This window comes from Pecten maximus, chromosome 18 (assembly GCF_902652985.1).
Source record: "Pecten maximus chromosome 18, xPecMax1.1, whole genome shotgun sequence".
Taxonomy (NCBI): Eukaryota; Metazoa; Mollusca; class Bivalvia; order Pectinida; family Pectinidae; genus Pecten; species Pecten maximus.
Window position 1 is genome coordinate 20,691,866 of NC_047032.1, and position 17,377 is coordinate 20,709,242.

The window sequence follows — 17,377 nt, forward strand, 5'->3', positions numbered from 1 at the left end:
TAGTGGGAGGAGGGACAGGATGTCTGGACACTTCCATTATATAGTGGGAGGAGGGACAGGATGTCTGGACGCTTCCATTATATAGTGGGAGGAGGGACAGGATGTCTGGACGCTTCCATCAAATAGTGGGAGGAGGGACAGGATGTATGGACGCTTCCATTATATAGTGGGAGGAGGGACAGGATGTCTGGACGCTTCCATTATATAGTGGGAGGATGGGCAGGATGTCTAAACGGTTACATCATGTTGCGGGTATCGAGCACAGGCGCTTGCATAGAAAATATGAGTTTCATTTTTTTTTTATATGACAGTGGTATGTGTAATCTGTTAAGCTGAAGGTTGGCAACAACGCCACGAGCGAAAGGGCACCCCATCTCACTTCAATCGACTAAAAAACACATTTATTCAAACTGACACGGCGCACACTATATGCGACCGTCATCAGAAAACATTCATCGTTAAGCTACCGTGCCACTCAATACGAATTGTTACTTCCAAAACACAATAATCCGTGAAAACATCGTCGAATTCCTCGCTCAGAACGCCATTTTTCAAACGGCTCCCTCAGCCTGTCCTGATTCTTCATTTACATACGGGGTTGAAAGGTTATGCGATTATATGATCGTCAGTCGTCAGGTGCACTTTTGGGGGTCTTCTCCAGATGCATTTTGTCCGGAAAATGCTTCGGCTCGCTGAAGAGTTTCGTCTAATTTACGATTATTTGAAGAGTTTCGTCGATGAACGATGATTTATGATCAAAAATTATTCATTATTTTGAACGTTAGAGTACCATGCTCCGTATATGACAGTACACAGCAGGCGCAGATATCCAGGAATTGGAAAGGGGGGGGGGGGGGGGGGGGGGGGGGGGGGGGGGGGGGGGGGGGGGAGTAATTTTGTGGTAATGCGAGCGCCATAGGCGGGAGCCGAATTTTTTTTTGGCGAGGGGTCTGGGGGCCAAAATTTCGGAACAAAATTTCGGAAAAATGAAATGATCAAATGATTATAGCAAATTTTGCAATCTTTCGAGAATAATATTTTCGATTAGTGGAAGGGGGGGGGGGGGGGGTATAAATTGATTCACACAGAGGCTATAAACAATTTTTCCTCATCCGAAAGGGGGGTGGGTCCTGACACCCCCCTCCCTCCCCCTCGGAATCCGCTAGTACACAGGAAAAGCAAATGAAGTCAAGAATACCTATTCTGTAATAACATTCACGTAGTAGGCCTAGACATTTTTACTTGAAATTAAAAAAAAAAAGGTAAAAGGGAAATGGATTCGCATACTTTTTTCACAAAGGTAGAACAAAATTTTAAAGGCTTTAAAATCCGCCAGTGACAATGTCAAATAGTTTAACACATTGTATTCTTTGTAATACTGATTATCCATTAATTCCACAATTCCACTTTACATCGCTCGCATATATAAAATTTAAGTTATTGATGAATTACCTGATTAATGGAGTGTGTAAGCATCAAACGCTACTCTAATAATAATCAAGCTGGCTGAAGTGCTTACAGAATTATTTACTTGAGGGGCAGTAGTGGTTATTTTGTGTCAACGCCAGACTTTTATAGTATTTTAGGGCTAACGCCAGAATACCCAGAACAACCTCTTATTCTTACCGGTATTGTGTGTGGTCTATATATTTTTAACTAGTCATGTAGGTGTCCATTTTTTTAAATTGAAGATGGGCATAGCCCTAAATAGATGGCAAGTACAATAAAAAATCAAAATATCAAACAACTATCAGCTATTACCCCATCCAAAGTTTAACTTCGAAAAATTTCAACTGATACTGCTTCTTCATGGTATACGTATAATGTCCCGGCCCTGTCTTTAACAAGTTATTGAGCACCGTTATATGCAATCTTTTTTTATTGTAAACGAAGTTCAACAACTACCGAAATGATGCAGTTGAAGAAAAGGAAAGGACGATCTCATCACTGCATGGCATTAAAACATTTTATCTTATTAGTCCGTGATATCGCAAACGACGTCCTGTGCTTGCACCTGTAAAATAAAGTATGCCGAGATGTTCCCAAAAAGTGCACCTGGTCATGACAGTCGATTATATAATCGAATGACCTTTCAACCCCGTATGTAAATGAAGAATCTGGACAGGCTGAGGGAGCCGTTTGAAAAATGGCGTTCTGAGCGAGGAATTCGACGATGTTTTACGGATTATTGTGTTTTGGATGTAACAATTCGTATTGAGTGGCACGGTAGGTTAAAGATGAATGTTTTCTGATGACGGTCGCATATAGTTAGCGCCCTGTCAGTTTGTATACATGTGTTTTTTAGTCGATTGAAGTGAGATGGGGTGCCGTTTCGCTCGTGGCGTTGTTGCCAACCTTCAGCTTAACAGATTACACATACCACTGTCATATAAAAAAAAAATGAAACTCATATTTTCTATGCAAGCGCCTGTAGTATCGAGGTGATCGCTTGAAGGAAAAGATTTTAACAATTCGGATAATTTAAACACCCACGAGCTCTTTTTTCTGAAGCCATCAGAGTTATTTCATTGTACTTACACACTGTTTTCGTAATATTACATTTACATGTGAAAACGTTCTTCTTTCATGCATTTAAACCAACGTTGTTTAATAATTTCAAAACATTGACTTCAGTTCTGAATTTATTGGCACCTTTTATGATTATGGCGTCACATCACATACGTGTCCGTCATTATATGACCGGCCTATCAGTATAGAATCTCTATACGAAATAAACTTGTCTTTGTGGTAGAGTAAATACTAATTCCGGTTGTCTTCCACACAAAGTTACTTTCCTGAAACAATGGGTATTCAGGAGTCCAAGGGCTTTGCATCAACTCCAATATAACTCCATGTTCCTCTGATCTACAACAAGCATTATTTCTCACAGATGAAATACATTTTGACGCCTGAACAGACACAATCCGCCATATCAAAATCAGTGTCACGACTGACGCAGCCGCAGTCATTTCTCGTTGTTATTTCCGGTTTGTGCCAGGACCGCAGAGAAATATCCACAGGCTCTTCATTGGAAAGAAATACCCAGGTGTTGGAGTCTGGCATTCTCCTTCTTCCGACATACGCATAGTGGTACACACCTGGATAAAAATAACTCTATTTATAGTCAATATATCACGTGATCCTATAAACGACAGTTATATGCTAGTTTTAATCCAACTACATTGCATATTAACTGATTCCCACTAACTAGGAAATGGTATATGTAAACATTAATACGACATACATAGGACACTATATTGGAAAAACCGAGGAAAGTTGGGATCGTTAAATAATGATAAGGATTGGGTCTATCCAAAAGAAGTGAAAATGGATTTATTATGTACATACTTGTTTACAGCATACATACAACAGGAAGGAATCAGGTAATGAGGTACTTACTGGGAGGGGAGATAACCACATCTTTTGATATGTCGACTGGTTTTGTTAATTTTGTTCAATGTCTTATTAACAGCCAGTGTCAGGTTTTGGAGGTGGAGAAAAGCCGGAGTACCTGGAGAAAAACCACCGGCCTATGGCCAGTACCACGCAACTGTCCCGCTGTCTATGTACTTACTGAGAGGAGGGATGACTGTCCCGCAGTCTATGTACTTACTGAGAGGAGGGATGACTGTCCCGCTGTCTATGTACTTACTGAGAGGAGGGATGACTGTCCCGCAGTCTATGTACTTACTGAGAGGAGGGATGACTGTCCCGCTGTCTATGTACTTACTGAGAGGAGGGATGACTGTCCCGCAGTCTATGTACTTACTGAGAGGAGGGATGACTGTCCCGCTGTCTATGTACTTACTGAGAGGAGGGATGACTGTCCCGCTGTCTATGTACTTACTGAGAGGAGGGATGACTGTCCCGCAGTCTATGTACTTACTGAGAGGAGGGATGACTGCCCGCTGTCTATGTACTTACTGAGAGGAGGGATGACTGTCCCGCAGTCCTATGTACTTACTGAGAGGAGGGATGACTGTCCCGCTGTCTATGTACTTACTGAGAGGAGGGATGACTGTCCCGCTGTCTATGTACTTACTGAGAGGAGGGATGACTGTCCCGCTGTCTATGTACTTACTGAGAGGAGGGATGACTGCATCTTTTAATATCATGGCTTCAGCATCGGTCTTTATTTCTACCAGTTTCCCTCCCCTTTTCAAACAAAAGTTCTGTAACAAAGATAATACAAAGCCTCAAATCTATGAAAAAGCCCGTCTTTTCTTTTCACACATCAATATATTTGGTTATGAAAATAGCACTATGACCTTCATAAACCGTACATAATAAGAAATATGACATTATCCGTACTTTATGATTAAAGATCAGCCTCGGAAAATTGGACACAACCGATCGATATATCACGTCAGTCGCCTAATGTTTTGAAGGCTTTTTTCTCATCCCATAACTTCGAACGTCTATAGTGACTACAAGCTAACTTTTGTAGAAGCGAACTCACTTTTGTTACATGTAATGCGCATGTGTAGAGAAACAAGAAGTTACAATGCGCATGTCTAGTACTTCAGTAGGCGTCACGATTTGGAAGCACGGCAGTGATTGGTTGTTGGTTATACACAAATGTTATCACATTAGGCGGAACAGCCTGGCTTTAGTAAATAGTTGACACTTTTTCATTCATTAACACAAACATAACGATATTTTTCGTTGGTTATACCCACTATATTTGTGTTACTGTTCCATGTTCTATGTCTATATGTGACCGTTTGTAACTTGCCTGAGTTTTTATAAAGGGGCAGATTGCCTCAAAAACTCGACAAATGACATGTCTATACTGTAGTTATTACTACATGACCACTTATCTATTTCCAGTAATACGTATCCAGCGAACATCTGTTTGTTAGGATCCAGTACCTATATTGGACTATATCGTCGTTATTACTTACTAGACTCTATACATAACATATACACAATGATATGTATATACACAAATTCTTCTTTTTATTAATATGTACAGTTTATAAATGATATAGTAGATACAATGTGGATGAGAAGGGAAGGGTAGTAACTCCACAGATACATGTATATATCAGCCTCCTTAACCAATCAACTAATTTGTACCTTTGCGGATTTCCAGTTCGCTTTCTCGTTCCTCTTTGAGACATAATAACATTTGGAGAAACCGACAATCGTTATCCAGCCAGGAGGACAGCTGACGGCCACACCTTCTGCAAACACAAATTAATTAAAGTATATGAACATATATTTACATTTTGGTGGTAAACCCACGATATAAACCAAGTACAAATATTTGCAGTCTATGTGAGCATAATTGACACTCAAAACGTGACATCAATCCATGCCGCGCATTTTTTATGTTATCTAAAAAGTATCAAAAAGAAATTTGATACAACATTGTTACACAAATAATAAAAAGAATTGAACAGACTGGGGTTTTTTTTCGTATTATTTCAATGCACTTTTTTGTTTGCCAATCTGCACGCGACAAATGAATTTTCAAAAATTAAGCTGTTCCATTTGTCGAACCCCATTCACAAAGTCGCTGAATATTGGCATTGTTTATGCTAACACAATATTAATTTTCAAAAATAACAACAACAACAAATATGTCGAGAATGTAAATATAAGCATTAAACTATCTTTTTGGTGTCTATACTAGCATAATATGACGTTTGTTTGCAAAGCTCTGGCATCTATATCGATCATAGACACAAAAAAGACAGTTTAATAATCCTTAGATATATTGTAAATGAGGTCAAGGCCAGGTATTTCAGAATCTATAATTAGAAATACCAAGCCAAAACATTTTTCAACTAACATTTTTGTGACGGCCGGATATATTCACATTACTTTTTTGAAATCACGTACTAATATTCTAGCCAATCAGAAAGTGCGCATAACTAGTATTTTATAATAGAAGATATCATGTAGGAAGACATCATATGAACTTAATACCGTATTTAACCAGGACGCACGATGACGTTGTTTTATCAATAATTTTGCGCTTACCAAAACACTGAAGTCAGCAAGTTACTTGGAAGAACAGCTGATATTTTCGAATATGTTTAAGTTATTTTCAGAAGAAATAGATGAAAGCCGTCATATTAGTATGTTACAACAAATCTGGGGCCATTTCGTTCAAAATGGATTTCTTGTGCGGTATAATTGATCAGAACAGGGTCGCTAGCGGACGACGTTGACAACAATTCAAAGAATGAACTTTTCATTTAGTGGGCTTCTGGGAAGTTATAAAAAACAATAGACGGTATGTAACAGTGTATATAACATATTTTATTTAAACTTTAGTTCATTCATATTTTAACATTATGTTCATAACAACACTTAGCACAGTACGACAGAGTATCCGCAAACAAGCTGTAGCAACTTATCCGTTTCCAGTGAAATATATTTCACGAATATTTAATATTTTTAGCGGGTGCGTTGCACGAGTGAAAAATATCTCAATATTATCCGCACTCTGGTATAACTGAAGACGCGGGTAGATTTTCTGTTTATTACATTTTTCAGCGAAAAACCTTCCCTGTATGCTAACTAGGCCTATTGCGATGATTTACCGTTTTCTAGTCTCAACAATCCTACGCGACAAAATAAAGTCCAAATAAAAAAAAAACGCAAAAATATAATTACTGGTTCAAAAATAATTGTTATCAATTGTGTTATTCAAATTATATTCAAGTTTCTATTTTTTTGAGAAGTTGACATAATATTCTCAAAATATAATTGTTTGATAAAGGTCCAGTCAAAACAAGATTTCTACGCGTTGAGCGTTCATTCTAAAATGGCGTTTAGTAGACCTAGTGAGGGAAAGTCCTGAAATGTGCACAGCTTACTTCGTGGTCATGATGATGAATTATCATCACTCATGTAACAGTATGTTCATTTTTATTCACAGTTAATCTGCAATTCTTTTATATTCTCTTCCGTCAGACTTTGATCTCGGAGACCTTGACGCGGTTCTTTTTTGATTGGTTAATTCAACAAAAAGTGATGATATCCAAAATGTGTTGTGAGAAATATAAATTTATATAAATATATATATATTTCACTGGTGAAAATGTAATAACTTCAAAATATTAAAGTTTTCTGCAAGTAATTTGCTTTTAATAAGTATTAATCGATTGATTTAAAAATTGTATAGTATCTTAAAATTTATATTGTAACATATATATGTTATCACAGAAAGTGTTGCAGAGTGAAGAAGACCTTCTCTATCCCGTTGAAATCGCGTTTGATTGTCACAAAGAAATTGGAAATACGGGACGCTATGAAGATGTCTTAGACCAAAGTATGGTAACCGTAAACTCCGCGCTGTTTAACACCTGTTAGAAAACTGAGCTGCTCATTTTATAATTCAGTAAGTAATTTGATATCTAACCTGCATCATCATAATAGTCTTCAACGACATCAGCTCCATCCCCCTGCATCGTCGACCCCTCCTCCTCCTCCTCCTCGGCAGTGGTCGTGGTTGTAGTCGGTATTGGGGTGGTACGTTCGGCACGCCTTTGTAATTCGTCTTTGGCAGTTCGCAATCGACGAAGATGATACTCAAACTTGTTCAGTGTCTTAGAAAACATCCCCAATTCGATATCCATACCGGTTTTGATTTCCAGTAAATCTGCTGGAAAAGAAGCATTCTGACCTGCGGAATTTAAGGCCGTTTCGACAACATCGCATCTTCCATCAATTGCAGTCACTTTTTTGTGTAGGTCCTTAAAACACTGATTTAAAAATAACACCACACCGTTCTGTAAACCAGAGGTGTCTTGTGACACAGACAAGCTAGGGTAAGCATTACTAAATATCATACAAGTCGTTACCAGTACTAATTCATGGAGAAGCATATTGTCAGAATCAAAGCTGTGTCTCTGGTAAACCTGCTGTAGGCTACAGTGGTTCTTAAAACAATATGGCGAGTGTCGAGGTCTTCCTTAGGCTGATATCGGATAGACGTACTGGTCTAGAGTTACTGTTTTAACAGGTCAGCGTCATAAACAGTTGGTCCGAGAAATGTTCCTTGTCAAAATAGGAAATCAAACCCTCGAGTAGCCTGAGAATTCCATTTCTTCATTAAAAACATATGTGTGAAATTCCTGCCAAATATTCACAAATTATCACTGGAAGCTGCTAACAGGACATCGGTTTTAATGACATTTTTATTCTAACAAATATTTCCAATCATGCATAATTAGTATTTAGACGACTGTGGACTTAAGGACATTTGTTTTCAAGAATGGTAAGAGATAAGGATAGGGAATTATTTTAAATCATGCATAATTAGTATTTAGACATCTGTGGACTTGAGAAACCTTTGTTTTCGTGAATGGTAAGAGATAATTTTGGGGAATTATTTTAAAACTTTGAAACAGGACAGTGATCGTTTGTCTGATGCAGGTATCGGAGTTAGTCACATACCAATAGCTAAACAAGGCTCACAAAATACAATAAAGGCAGTGATATATGAATGTCCTATTATGTAGTAAAGTATTATTAAATCTATCTGAGGATAAATACTGTACCGTCTAGTTGTTAAATTCCACTGGGGTTGGGGAGATATAATTAAGATAATTAAATTTCATCTATCACAGGGGCGCGTGCAAAGGACCAGTAGCGATAACTAATTGACGACCGTATTGTTACCTATTATAATATGGTCTTCACTCTGATCACAGACACAGGGGTTTGTAATCAACATGATATCTTATTTCTCGACCCATTTGTTACCTATCATACATTATTATGATTTTTCGGTATAATAGACAATTCACGGTTCTGACTGTAGGGTGATATAAAGGTTTACACTGTTGTCGTAACTTGTTCACGGCGAAAACTGACACATGGTCGTTTACTTCTGAAATATTAAACTTTAAACCCGACTTATTTTTTTAACATAGTTATGATAAATAATTCAAACCATAGCGAGTGTTATCATGATATCCTATAAACGCGGTGAGGCCGAGTCATATGATAACATGTATGTAAACACTGTTAGTAAGCGGAGGTTGTGGTTAGGAGAGAGTTCGGTTTCTGCTGATTCGGAAATAAACTGTAAATCATTGCTGTCAGGTTTACTTGTTTTGCATTTAGACATGATATGATAGTAGTACATGATTGGTTGGATGCTGTATCACTGTATTGTGAACATCTGAGTGAAGGTAACCATTAACATTGTTCAACTTATGGGGGGGGGGGGGGGGGGGGGGGGGGGCGTGTCCTTGAAAGATATATTTTTCATGTGACTATTGATGCATAAACATGTTCATATCGAATGAAAGGCAAATAGGCCGACTAAAACTGTTAATTCTTATAAATCTATCGAATTTGAAACCTTATCAATAACTCCCAAACTTTCCCACTGAATATTTTTTATCTTAGTCATTTGGTACACGTGTATTTAACCATACCAGTCTCATCTAAAGTTACCGCTATGAGGCAGCACCTACTCTGTTAACGTCCTCCATTAAATAACTACCGATGTCCTATGGAGGGTTGTTCTGACTCTGTTAACATCCTCCCCCCATTAAATAACTACCGAACTATCGGGAGCATCGACATGGTTTCCGGTTGTTTATGTATAATGGATTTTATTTTTGTGGTTATTCACTGATGTGATGCGACTGGTTAGACTTGAATCTGTTTCGAACGAAATATCTTTGGAATCGTTTTCACCTACTGTCAAGACGATTTTCATTTGAAATTTAAGAACTGATATTCTTCTGAAAATAACGTAAATCCAGTCGATAGAAAATTACGTATTTCCGAGGAATCGAGTCTGTCCTGTGCAATACCCGTTCATAGCCGCATCACTTCTAAATGTTAACCGTATTGCATTGCGCCGAAAAACTGCTTGGATTTGAAACAATCAGAAATTATGCAATTGTGAATAATTTGACGATATCTACAAACGTATATGAAATAGAAAATAAAGCCAAATTTGTGCAAAACCATTGTATGTGTTTGCTATTAATAACGGCATGAGGGACTATATTAATCCTTCTGGAAGTTTTGGCTGTTCCGGTATTTGCACCTGATGACGTCAGTGATAGGGGAAGCGGCAAATTTAAACGCGTCTTAAGCTATAGTAAATAAAAAAAAATATGAATGTAAATATAAGCATTGTAGACTGTATACTACCATTTGGTAACAGTTCAATGCTCAAATGTAACAGGTTTATCAATGGAATTAGTGTAAAGGTACCAGTCTATAGTACCACTAATAGTAAACAATGGTTAGTATCAGATCGTGATATTTTACATGAGAATACACGGACAGTGTCCTGTTCGGTAGATTTATCCGGATATTTTACACGAGAATACATGGGCAGTGTCGTGTTCTGTAGATTTATCCGGATATTTTACACGATAATACATGGACAGTGTCGTGTTCGGTAGATTTATCCGGACATTTCACATGAGAATGCATGGACAGTGTCGTGTTCGGTAGATTTATCCGGATATTTTACACGAGAATACATGGACAGTGTCGTGTTCGGTAGATTTATCCGGACATTTCACACGAGAATACATGGACAGTGTCGTGTTAGGTCGTCCATGGCTGCTAGTTCCGTTGTCACATATTCATGGGGTCCCGTTCACCTTCATTCTTTGAACCCCTGACATATGACATGACAAAATGGAAGACTCGTGGCCTTCTTGTTGATAAAACAAACGACTAGCCTTGTCCTTTGATACACATAATACACAGTATTAAGGTCGTCATACCGTGTAATTGACAACCGTTTTACTTGGTTCTCCTCAGTAATTTTCACGAGAAACCCTTGAGTTTAGCTATTTGTCCTGTCTTTTCCGGAGACCAACCCAATATAGCTAGCCGTGTTTTGCCATGACATCTTCCATTGGTGTAGAGAGCGGAAGTGTAGGTAACTCATGGACTATCAAGGTTGTCTTAGTTACCACGTCCGTATACACATTACACAGATGTCACCATGATGGTCTTCGTATCGCACCTTTGTCTGATAAATGTTGTTATGATTTCAGTATCATCATCACGTCGACATTTAACAGTCTTTGAACATATGTGTGACTTTGTTTCTCTATCTAGTTATAGCAACTACATATCTGTCTGTCACACAATGCAGATTAATTAATCTTAGCTTGACTGTATCTACCTATATAGAAAGAACTTATATAATATGTATCTTTTGTTCAATGCTTTGAAATTATGTATTTACTGGGGGTTTTAATCTTAAAATGAAAATGATGAAATGTATTAAAGTCAATTGATTGGTATGTCACACCTCCCTATCCTGATTCGTTACCTTTGTCATATTTCGAGTTTTTTTGGTCGTCTTTTAGGATCTGTTAAGGTCTTTCTAGAAGCAGAAAATTGCATGATGCAGTTTCATTCATTTTGGCCCACAGTATTTACCTGTCGATTTTGTTTTTGTAAAATTCCTATCACATGGAAAGAGATAAAATACGTCTGAAGATTGCAAAAAAAGTACACAATATATTGAATTATGTAAATAAGTTTGTGTTTGTGTTCTAGGCTAAATGAGATCTGCAATATTAACATTAACGCCCCGAGCAATTTAGTTGTGTAAATAAGCCAAAGTGTTAAGTTCTATTTCCATAAATTGTCTTCTAGTGCAAATATCTGAAAAAAAACCCATAGCCTAACATCAAAGATATTTGACATGTACAGAACCATAATTAGTGTTTTGTTTAAAAGTTATACGATTGGCAGAGTGTTACACGTGTTCTTTGTTCATTTGATGTGGCCGGGTTTTGGCTTGGCTGGTATTTGCTATAAAATCATTTTGTACTGCCTTTCTTAGGATGGGCGAACCCAGGATGCTTTCATATCTCCAGCAGGTTGTATGAAGATCAGGATGACGAAGAAAATGTCTGGGCAGTTGATTGTTTTGCTCCTCGGATTGGTGGTTTGCGTGGTCATCGCCAGGAATGGTAAATACCATGATTGTCTTTTGCAACTTCTCTGGGCAAAGCACGCAGGTTTATATTAACCAAATGTATTGATAGTAATTTTAGCGTATTTTTGTACAAACAAAATATCAGCATTACATAAAAAAATGTTCTTGAAATTTTGAATGGTTATTTTTGCAGTTATCATCTTAAGATTGAATTAACTAAAATAATTATCAGGTAAAATGTATCTGGAGACAAAATAACATACGACTACGCTAGATATACAGGTCAGTGATTGGCATAGTCACCAGAAATATGTAATACAATTTTACAACTATCCTTTCAATTTCATATTTCTTTTGTTAAAGCAATGAAGCATGATCAGGCCTACTGATTCATTCATATTCAGATAATCTGACAGGGATTTCCACTTCATACGGAGATCATAAATGTCGATGTTTTCTCTCAGTTTGCTAGAGATGTATATTTTCTGTCTTTGTGGACGTCACAAGTAAAACGAAGAGAATCTAGAAACATAGTACTGTATAATGGTCATGTTTGCCTCTGGCTGTTGGCTCCTTCTAACACCTATCCTCATACAACTCTGGCTGTTGGTGTCTTCTAACATCTGTCCGCATACAACTCTGGCTGTTGGTGTCTTCTAACATCTGTCCGCATACAACTCTGGCTGTTGGTGTCTTCTAACATCTGTCCGCATACAACTCTGGCTGTTGGTGCCTTGTAACATCTGTCCGCATACAACTCTGGCTGTTGGTGTCTTCTAACATCTGTCCGCATACAATTCTGGCTGTTGGTGCCTTGTAACATCTGTCCGCATACAACTCTGGCTGTTGGTGCCTTGTAACATCTGTCCTCACACAACTCTGGCTGTTGGCTCCTCCTAACACCTGTCCTCGTATAATTATAGCTTGTTGGTTTGACTCTGGCTGTTGGTGACTCCTGACACCTGTCATTATTATACTCTGCCTGTTGGTGACTCCTGACACCTGTTATTATATGACTCTGGCTGTTGGTGAATCCTGACACCTGTCATTATATAACTCTGGCTGTTGGTGACTCCTGACACCTGTTATTATATTACTCTGGCTGTTGATGACTCCTGACACCTGTTATTATATTACTCTGGCTGTTGGTGACTCCTGACACCTGTCATTATATGACTCTGGCTGTTGGTGACTCCTGACACCTGTCATTATTATACTCTGGCTGTTGGTGACTCCTGACACCTGTCATTATATAACTCTGGCTGTTGGTGACTCCTGACACCTGTTATTATATGACTCTGGCTGTTGGTGACTCCTGACACCTGTCATTATTATACTCTGGCTGTTGGTGACTCCTGACACCTGTCATTATATAACTCTGGCTGTTGGTGACTCCTGACACCTGTTATTATATGACTCTGGCTGTTGGTGACTCCTGACACCTGTTATTATATGACTCTGGCTGTTGGTGACTCCTGACACCTATGTAATAGGGCCCTGGCTGTTTGATGGGTTTAAACTACTACACACAACAATATAGAGAGTAGTATATGATAACAGTCCCGTTTGGAAATGTAAAACCGGAAAGCAGACACAACCTATTAGGAAATGTATTACAGTATAGTTATCAGGCGATGACTTGGTCTCTTAGTTTAAGTGTTAATTATTGTGTAGGTTGTGTTGCATGCTGTGTTTACGTTGGGCCTTGTATCTAATGTTGTTTTGATGTTTTATCTGTATTTGTTTGTTATGTATATAAATGTTAAATGTCATGTAGGAGATCGTATGTGCACACAGTTTTATCTTCACATTAATGTGTGTCTTCCTTAATGAACAACTTACTGTCGATATTCCTTGATGTAATAGCCAGGACTAAATTGATGTAATAGCCGGGACTAAAGTCAAGTTATGTCTGGTTCCTGCAGTAATTGTTCCTTTATTATTTATTATTTCTATTTATTTTTTTCTCAGTCGAAACGAAAAGCGAGGACATTGAAGAGGAAAATCAAACGGAAGATCGAGATAAGAGATATGTATCGGGCACCGATCTTCTGTTCCAGGAGTGGTCAGAGTATCAACAAAACCAGCAACAGTCGAAAGAGGAGAGGTAGGATTCTGTTATCTATTGTGTTACACGCTATTGATTTATATTGCGTTGTATGTCATATTTGTTTGTCGGGGCCACGGTGGCCGAGTGGGTAAGGTGTCCCGATATTTTATCACCAGCCCTTCACCTCAGGGTGGCGAGTTCGAAACCCAAGCGGGGCAGTTACCTGGTACTGACCGTAAGTCGGTGGTTTTTCTCCGGATATTCCCGCTTTCCTCCTCCTCCAAACCCAAGCACGTCCTTATATGGCCCTGGCTGTTAAATAGGACGTTACACAAAACAAACAAATGTCATATTTGAACATGAAAACGTGATTCTGAAAAATATAGACAGTCAAAAAAAAATTAATGAATTATGATAATGTTTTTATTGTTATCAAATTATCACAATGCCGTCATCACGAGTATTCACCGATACAATACGCCATATTTATCACATGACCACGTCTTTTGGACCTCCTCGAATATAACTCGTGTGTGTTGTTTAGAGGATGGGGATTTGTTTGGTTATTAGGTCAGCGTGACGTTATAAAAGTGAAAAACGTTAGATTCATTGTAACTTCAGATATCTAAGGATGCATTCTTTATTAAGATTTCGCGGGAACGATATCAAAGGTAATACATATGTATAGATAGAGAATACATGGTCAGTGTCTTAAAATATAAGCTGTATTTTGGCGAGGGTAAAGAAAGACAAAAGTGGCGGGTCTTGGCGAGCCAATTTTGTCTTTCTGTCCCCAGCCAAATATACAGCCTATATTTTAAGACACTGACCATGTATTCTATTTATCCTGCAACAGTTAGCACATCAAAAATAATCATTTCGAAGTGAAACGGTATCAAGTGATCCAACTATATTATCTCTTAACGAAACTGCCGATGCGAAAATGAAACAAAATATGAAAATATATGACAATTTACTCCGGAAAAAAGTCAACGGATAGTAAGACTTGTGTACTAATAAAGTAAGCGTATATATAAATCTAGGGTAGATCAACAACTCCGTTATATAAATCTAGGGCAGATCAACAACTCCGTTATATAAATCTAGGTCAGATCAACAACTCCTTTATATAAATGTAGGGCAGATCAACAACTCCGTTATATAAATATAGGGCAGATAAACAACTCCGTTATATAAATCTAGGGCAGATCAACAACTCCGTTATATAAATATAGGGCAGATCAACAACTCCGTTATATAAATCTAGGGCAGATCAACAACTCCGTTATATAAATCTAGGGCAGATCAACAACTCCGTTATATAAATCTAGGGCAGATTAACAACTCCGTTATATAAATTTAGGGCAGATCAACAACTCCGTTATATAAATCTAGGTCAGATCAACAACTCCTTTATATAAATCTAGGGTAGATCAACAACTCCGTTATATACATCTAGGGTAGATCAACAACTCCGTTATATAAATCTAGGTCAGATCAACAACTCCGTTATATAAATGTAGGGCAGATCAACAACTCCGTCATATCAAACTAGGGTAAATCCACAACCCCTGTCATATAAATGTAGGGCAGATCAACAACTCCGTTATATAAATATAGGGCAGATCAACAACTCCGTTATATAAATGTAGGGCAGATCAACAGCTCCGTTATATAAATGTAGGGCAGATCAACAACTCCGTTATATAAATGTAGGGCAGATCAACAACTCCGTTATATAAATATAGGGCAGATCAACAACTCCGTTATATAAATCTAGGGCAGATCAACAACTCCGTTATATAAATCTAGGTCAGATAAACAACTCCGTTATATAAATCTAGGGCAGATTAACAACTCCGTTATACAAATGTAGGCAGATCAACAACTCCGTTATATAAATCTAGGTCAGATCAACAACTCCTTTATATAAATCTAGGGTAGATCAACAACTCCCTTATATAAATCTAGGGCAGATAAACAACTCCGTTATATAAATCTAGGTCAGATCAACAACTCCGTTATATAAATGTAGGGCAGATCAACAACTCCGTCATATCAAACTAGGGTAAATCCACAACCCCCGTCATACAAATCTATGGGAAAACCACAACTCCTGTCATATCAATCTAGGGCAAGTTTCTAACATAAGAACCGAGGCAGTGACATTGGGACCACATCGGATTTATCAACATCTTTTAATCTTCATATCGCGTAAATCACTAATAGGTCTATATCTTGTCTGAATATCATTCCTTCCCGTGGTCTTAATTCTTTTCAATTATAACAGAAAACGATGTTATTTAGTACAAAATGTCATAAATGAATGACACAATTACCATTGTTTATTTTTTTTCGTTTATTATTTTTTAACAGAGATAGAAATCAAGTGGCTATGACAGAATATTTGGAAGCTAGAAAAATGAAGTTTAAAGAAGAATCGTATACAAAGGACAAATGTACCTGCAGTACATATACCAAGAAGGGGGAAAGTACTAAAATCTGCTATCCTGCTGGGTGCCAGGAACAAAAGGAAAACGACCAAAAGCAAGCTGTTTAGGCCATGTCGTCAGACGATCATGTCACTTTACTAGTGACACACGTAGCTTCTTATCATTATAAATTGAGTATGTTCTTTTAATCAATCTAGATGTAGATCAATATAATATTGTCTGCATATTTTCGATTCACTGTAATCTTACTGTCGATTTACTGTCAACATTCTGTAAACACACCACAAAAAATAATTTCAAATTGCTTTTAAACCTTAACAATAAATGATGATATTACGGATTTTCTTGGCGAAATAGTATGCATTGTTTAAAACAAAGTTTCCAAATCACTTTCACTAAAGCAAAATTGTCACTGAGCGATGCTATTACAAATGTTACAGAACGACAGTTTTTGAAGAGTGAGCTAGATTTGAAGGATGTACTGATAATTTATACATTAACAATAATATGAATGTAATCGCACAAGGGCTGGCTGTACGTGAGGTATAGTCCGATATAGAGCAGTTCCATCACCTATTTCATTAGAACAGGACACGGTGTTAATGAATAATAAACTGATCAAGCACGTTACTTCTGGTTTTTTTTCATTTCTTTATACAACTAATTATCAATAACTCTAGCTATATCATGCGGCGTTCCGGTGCGTCGTCTTTCCTTTTGGTCGTTTATGATGATGTGATACCTCCAATGTCATTGTTATCGTTAATTTTGTTCTGCCCAACTTATTTATTTATTACGTTTTGATGTCTAGATTTTAACTTTATCGATTAAGTTCTGATGTCTCCTCATTTCCTGATATCGATTGTGTTGCTCTGATGTCTCCTCATTTCCTGATATCGATTGTGTTGCTCTGATGTCTCCTCATTTCCTGATATCGATTGTGTTGCTCTGATGTCTCCTCATTTCCTGATATCGATTGTGTTG

The 17,377-nt window shown here is 37.7% G+C and overlaps 2 protein-coding genes across 2 annotated transcripts; one reads left to right on the forward strand and one right to left on the reverse strand.

Moving 5' to 3' along the window:
* Positions 1-2,630: 2,630 nt before the first annotated feature.
* On the reverse strand, positions 2,631-7,947 carry LOC117316631. The gene is made up of 4 exons (XM_033871310.1): positions 7,376-7,947; positions 5,080-5,186; positions 4,082-4,172; positions 2,631-3,098 (listed from the first exon to the last, which is right to left on the reverse strand). The coding sequence occupies exons 1-4, from the start codon at positions 7,839-7,841 to the stop codon at positions 2,878-2,880; spliced, it is 885 nt and encodes a 294-aa protein (XP_033727201.1). The 5' UTR covers positions 7,842-7,947; the 3' UTR covers positions 2,631-2,877.
* A 3,831-nt stretch (positions 7,948-11,778) lies between these two features.
* Positions 11,779-17,023, forward strand: LOC117316633. Its single transcript, XM_033871312.1, has 3 exons — positions 11,779-11,924; positions 13,862-13,997; positions 16,317-17,023. Exons 1-3 carry the CDS (start codon positions 11,837-11,839, stop codon positions 16,498-16,500), a joined length of 408 nt encoding a protein of 135 aa, XP_033727203.1. The 5' UTR covers positions 11,779-11,836; the 3' UTR covers positions 16,501-17,023.
* Positions 17,024-17,377: the final 354 nt, after the last annotated feature.

What these genes read in the sequence shown, in the direction of transcription:
- LOC117316631 (XM_033871310.1), bottom strand. Translation starts at nt 7,841, where the DNA reads ATGCTTCTCCATGAATTAGTACTGGTAACGACTTGTATGATATTTAGT. An exon ending in AGACTATTATGATGATGCAG is followed by an intron (nt 5,187 to 7,375) that starts GTTAGATATCAA and finishes TTGTGTTTGCAG; the next exon opens with AAGGTGTGGCCGTCAGCTGT. An exon ending in TGCAGTCATCCCTCCTCTCA is followed by an intron (nt 3,099 to 4,081) that starts GTAAGTACATAG and finishes ATTTTTATCCAG; the next exon opens with GTGTGTACCACTATGCGTAT.
- LOC117316633 (XM_033871312.1), top strand. Translation starts at nt 11,837, where the DNA reads ATGAAGATCAGGATGACGAAGAAAATGTCTGGGCAGTTGATTGTTTTG. An exon ending in CGTGGTCATCGCCAGGAATG is followed by an intron (nt 11,925 to 13,861) that starts GTAAATACCATG and finishes TTTTTTTCTCAG; the next exon opens with TCGAAACGAAAAGCGAGGAC. An exon ending in CAACAGTCGAAAGAGGAGAG is followed by an intron (nt 13,998 to 16,316) that starts GTAGGATTCTGT and finishes ATTTTTTAACAG; the next exon opens with AGATAGAAATCAAGTGGCTA.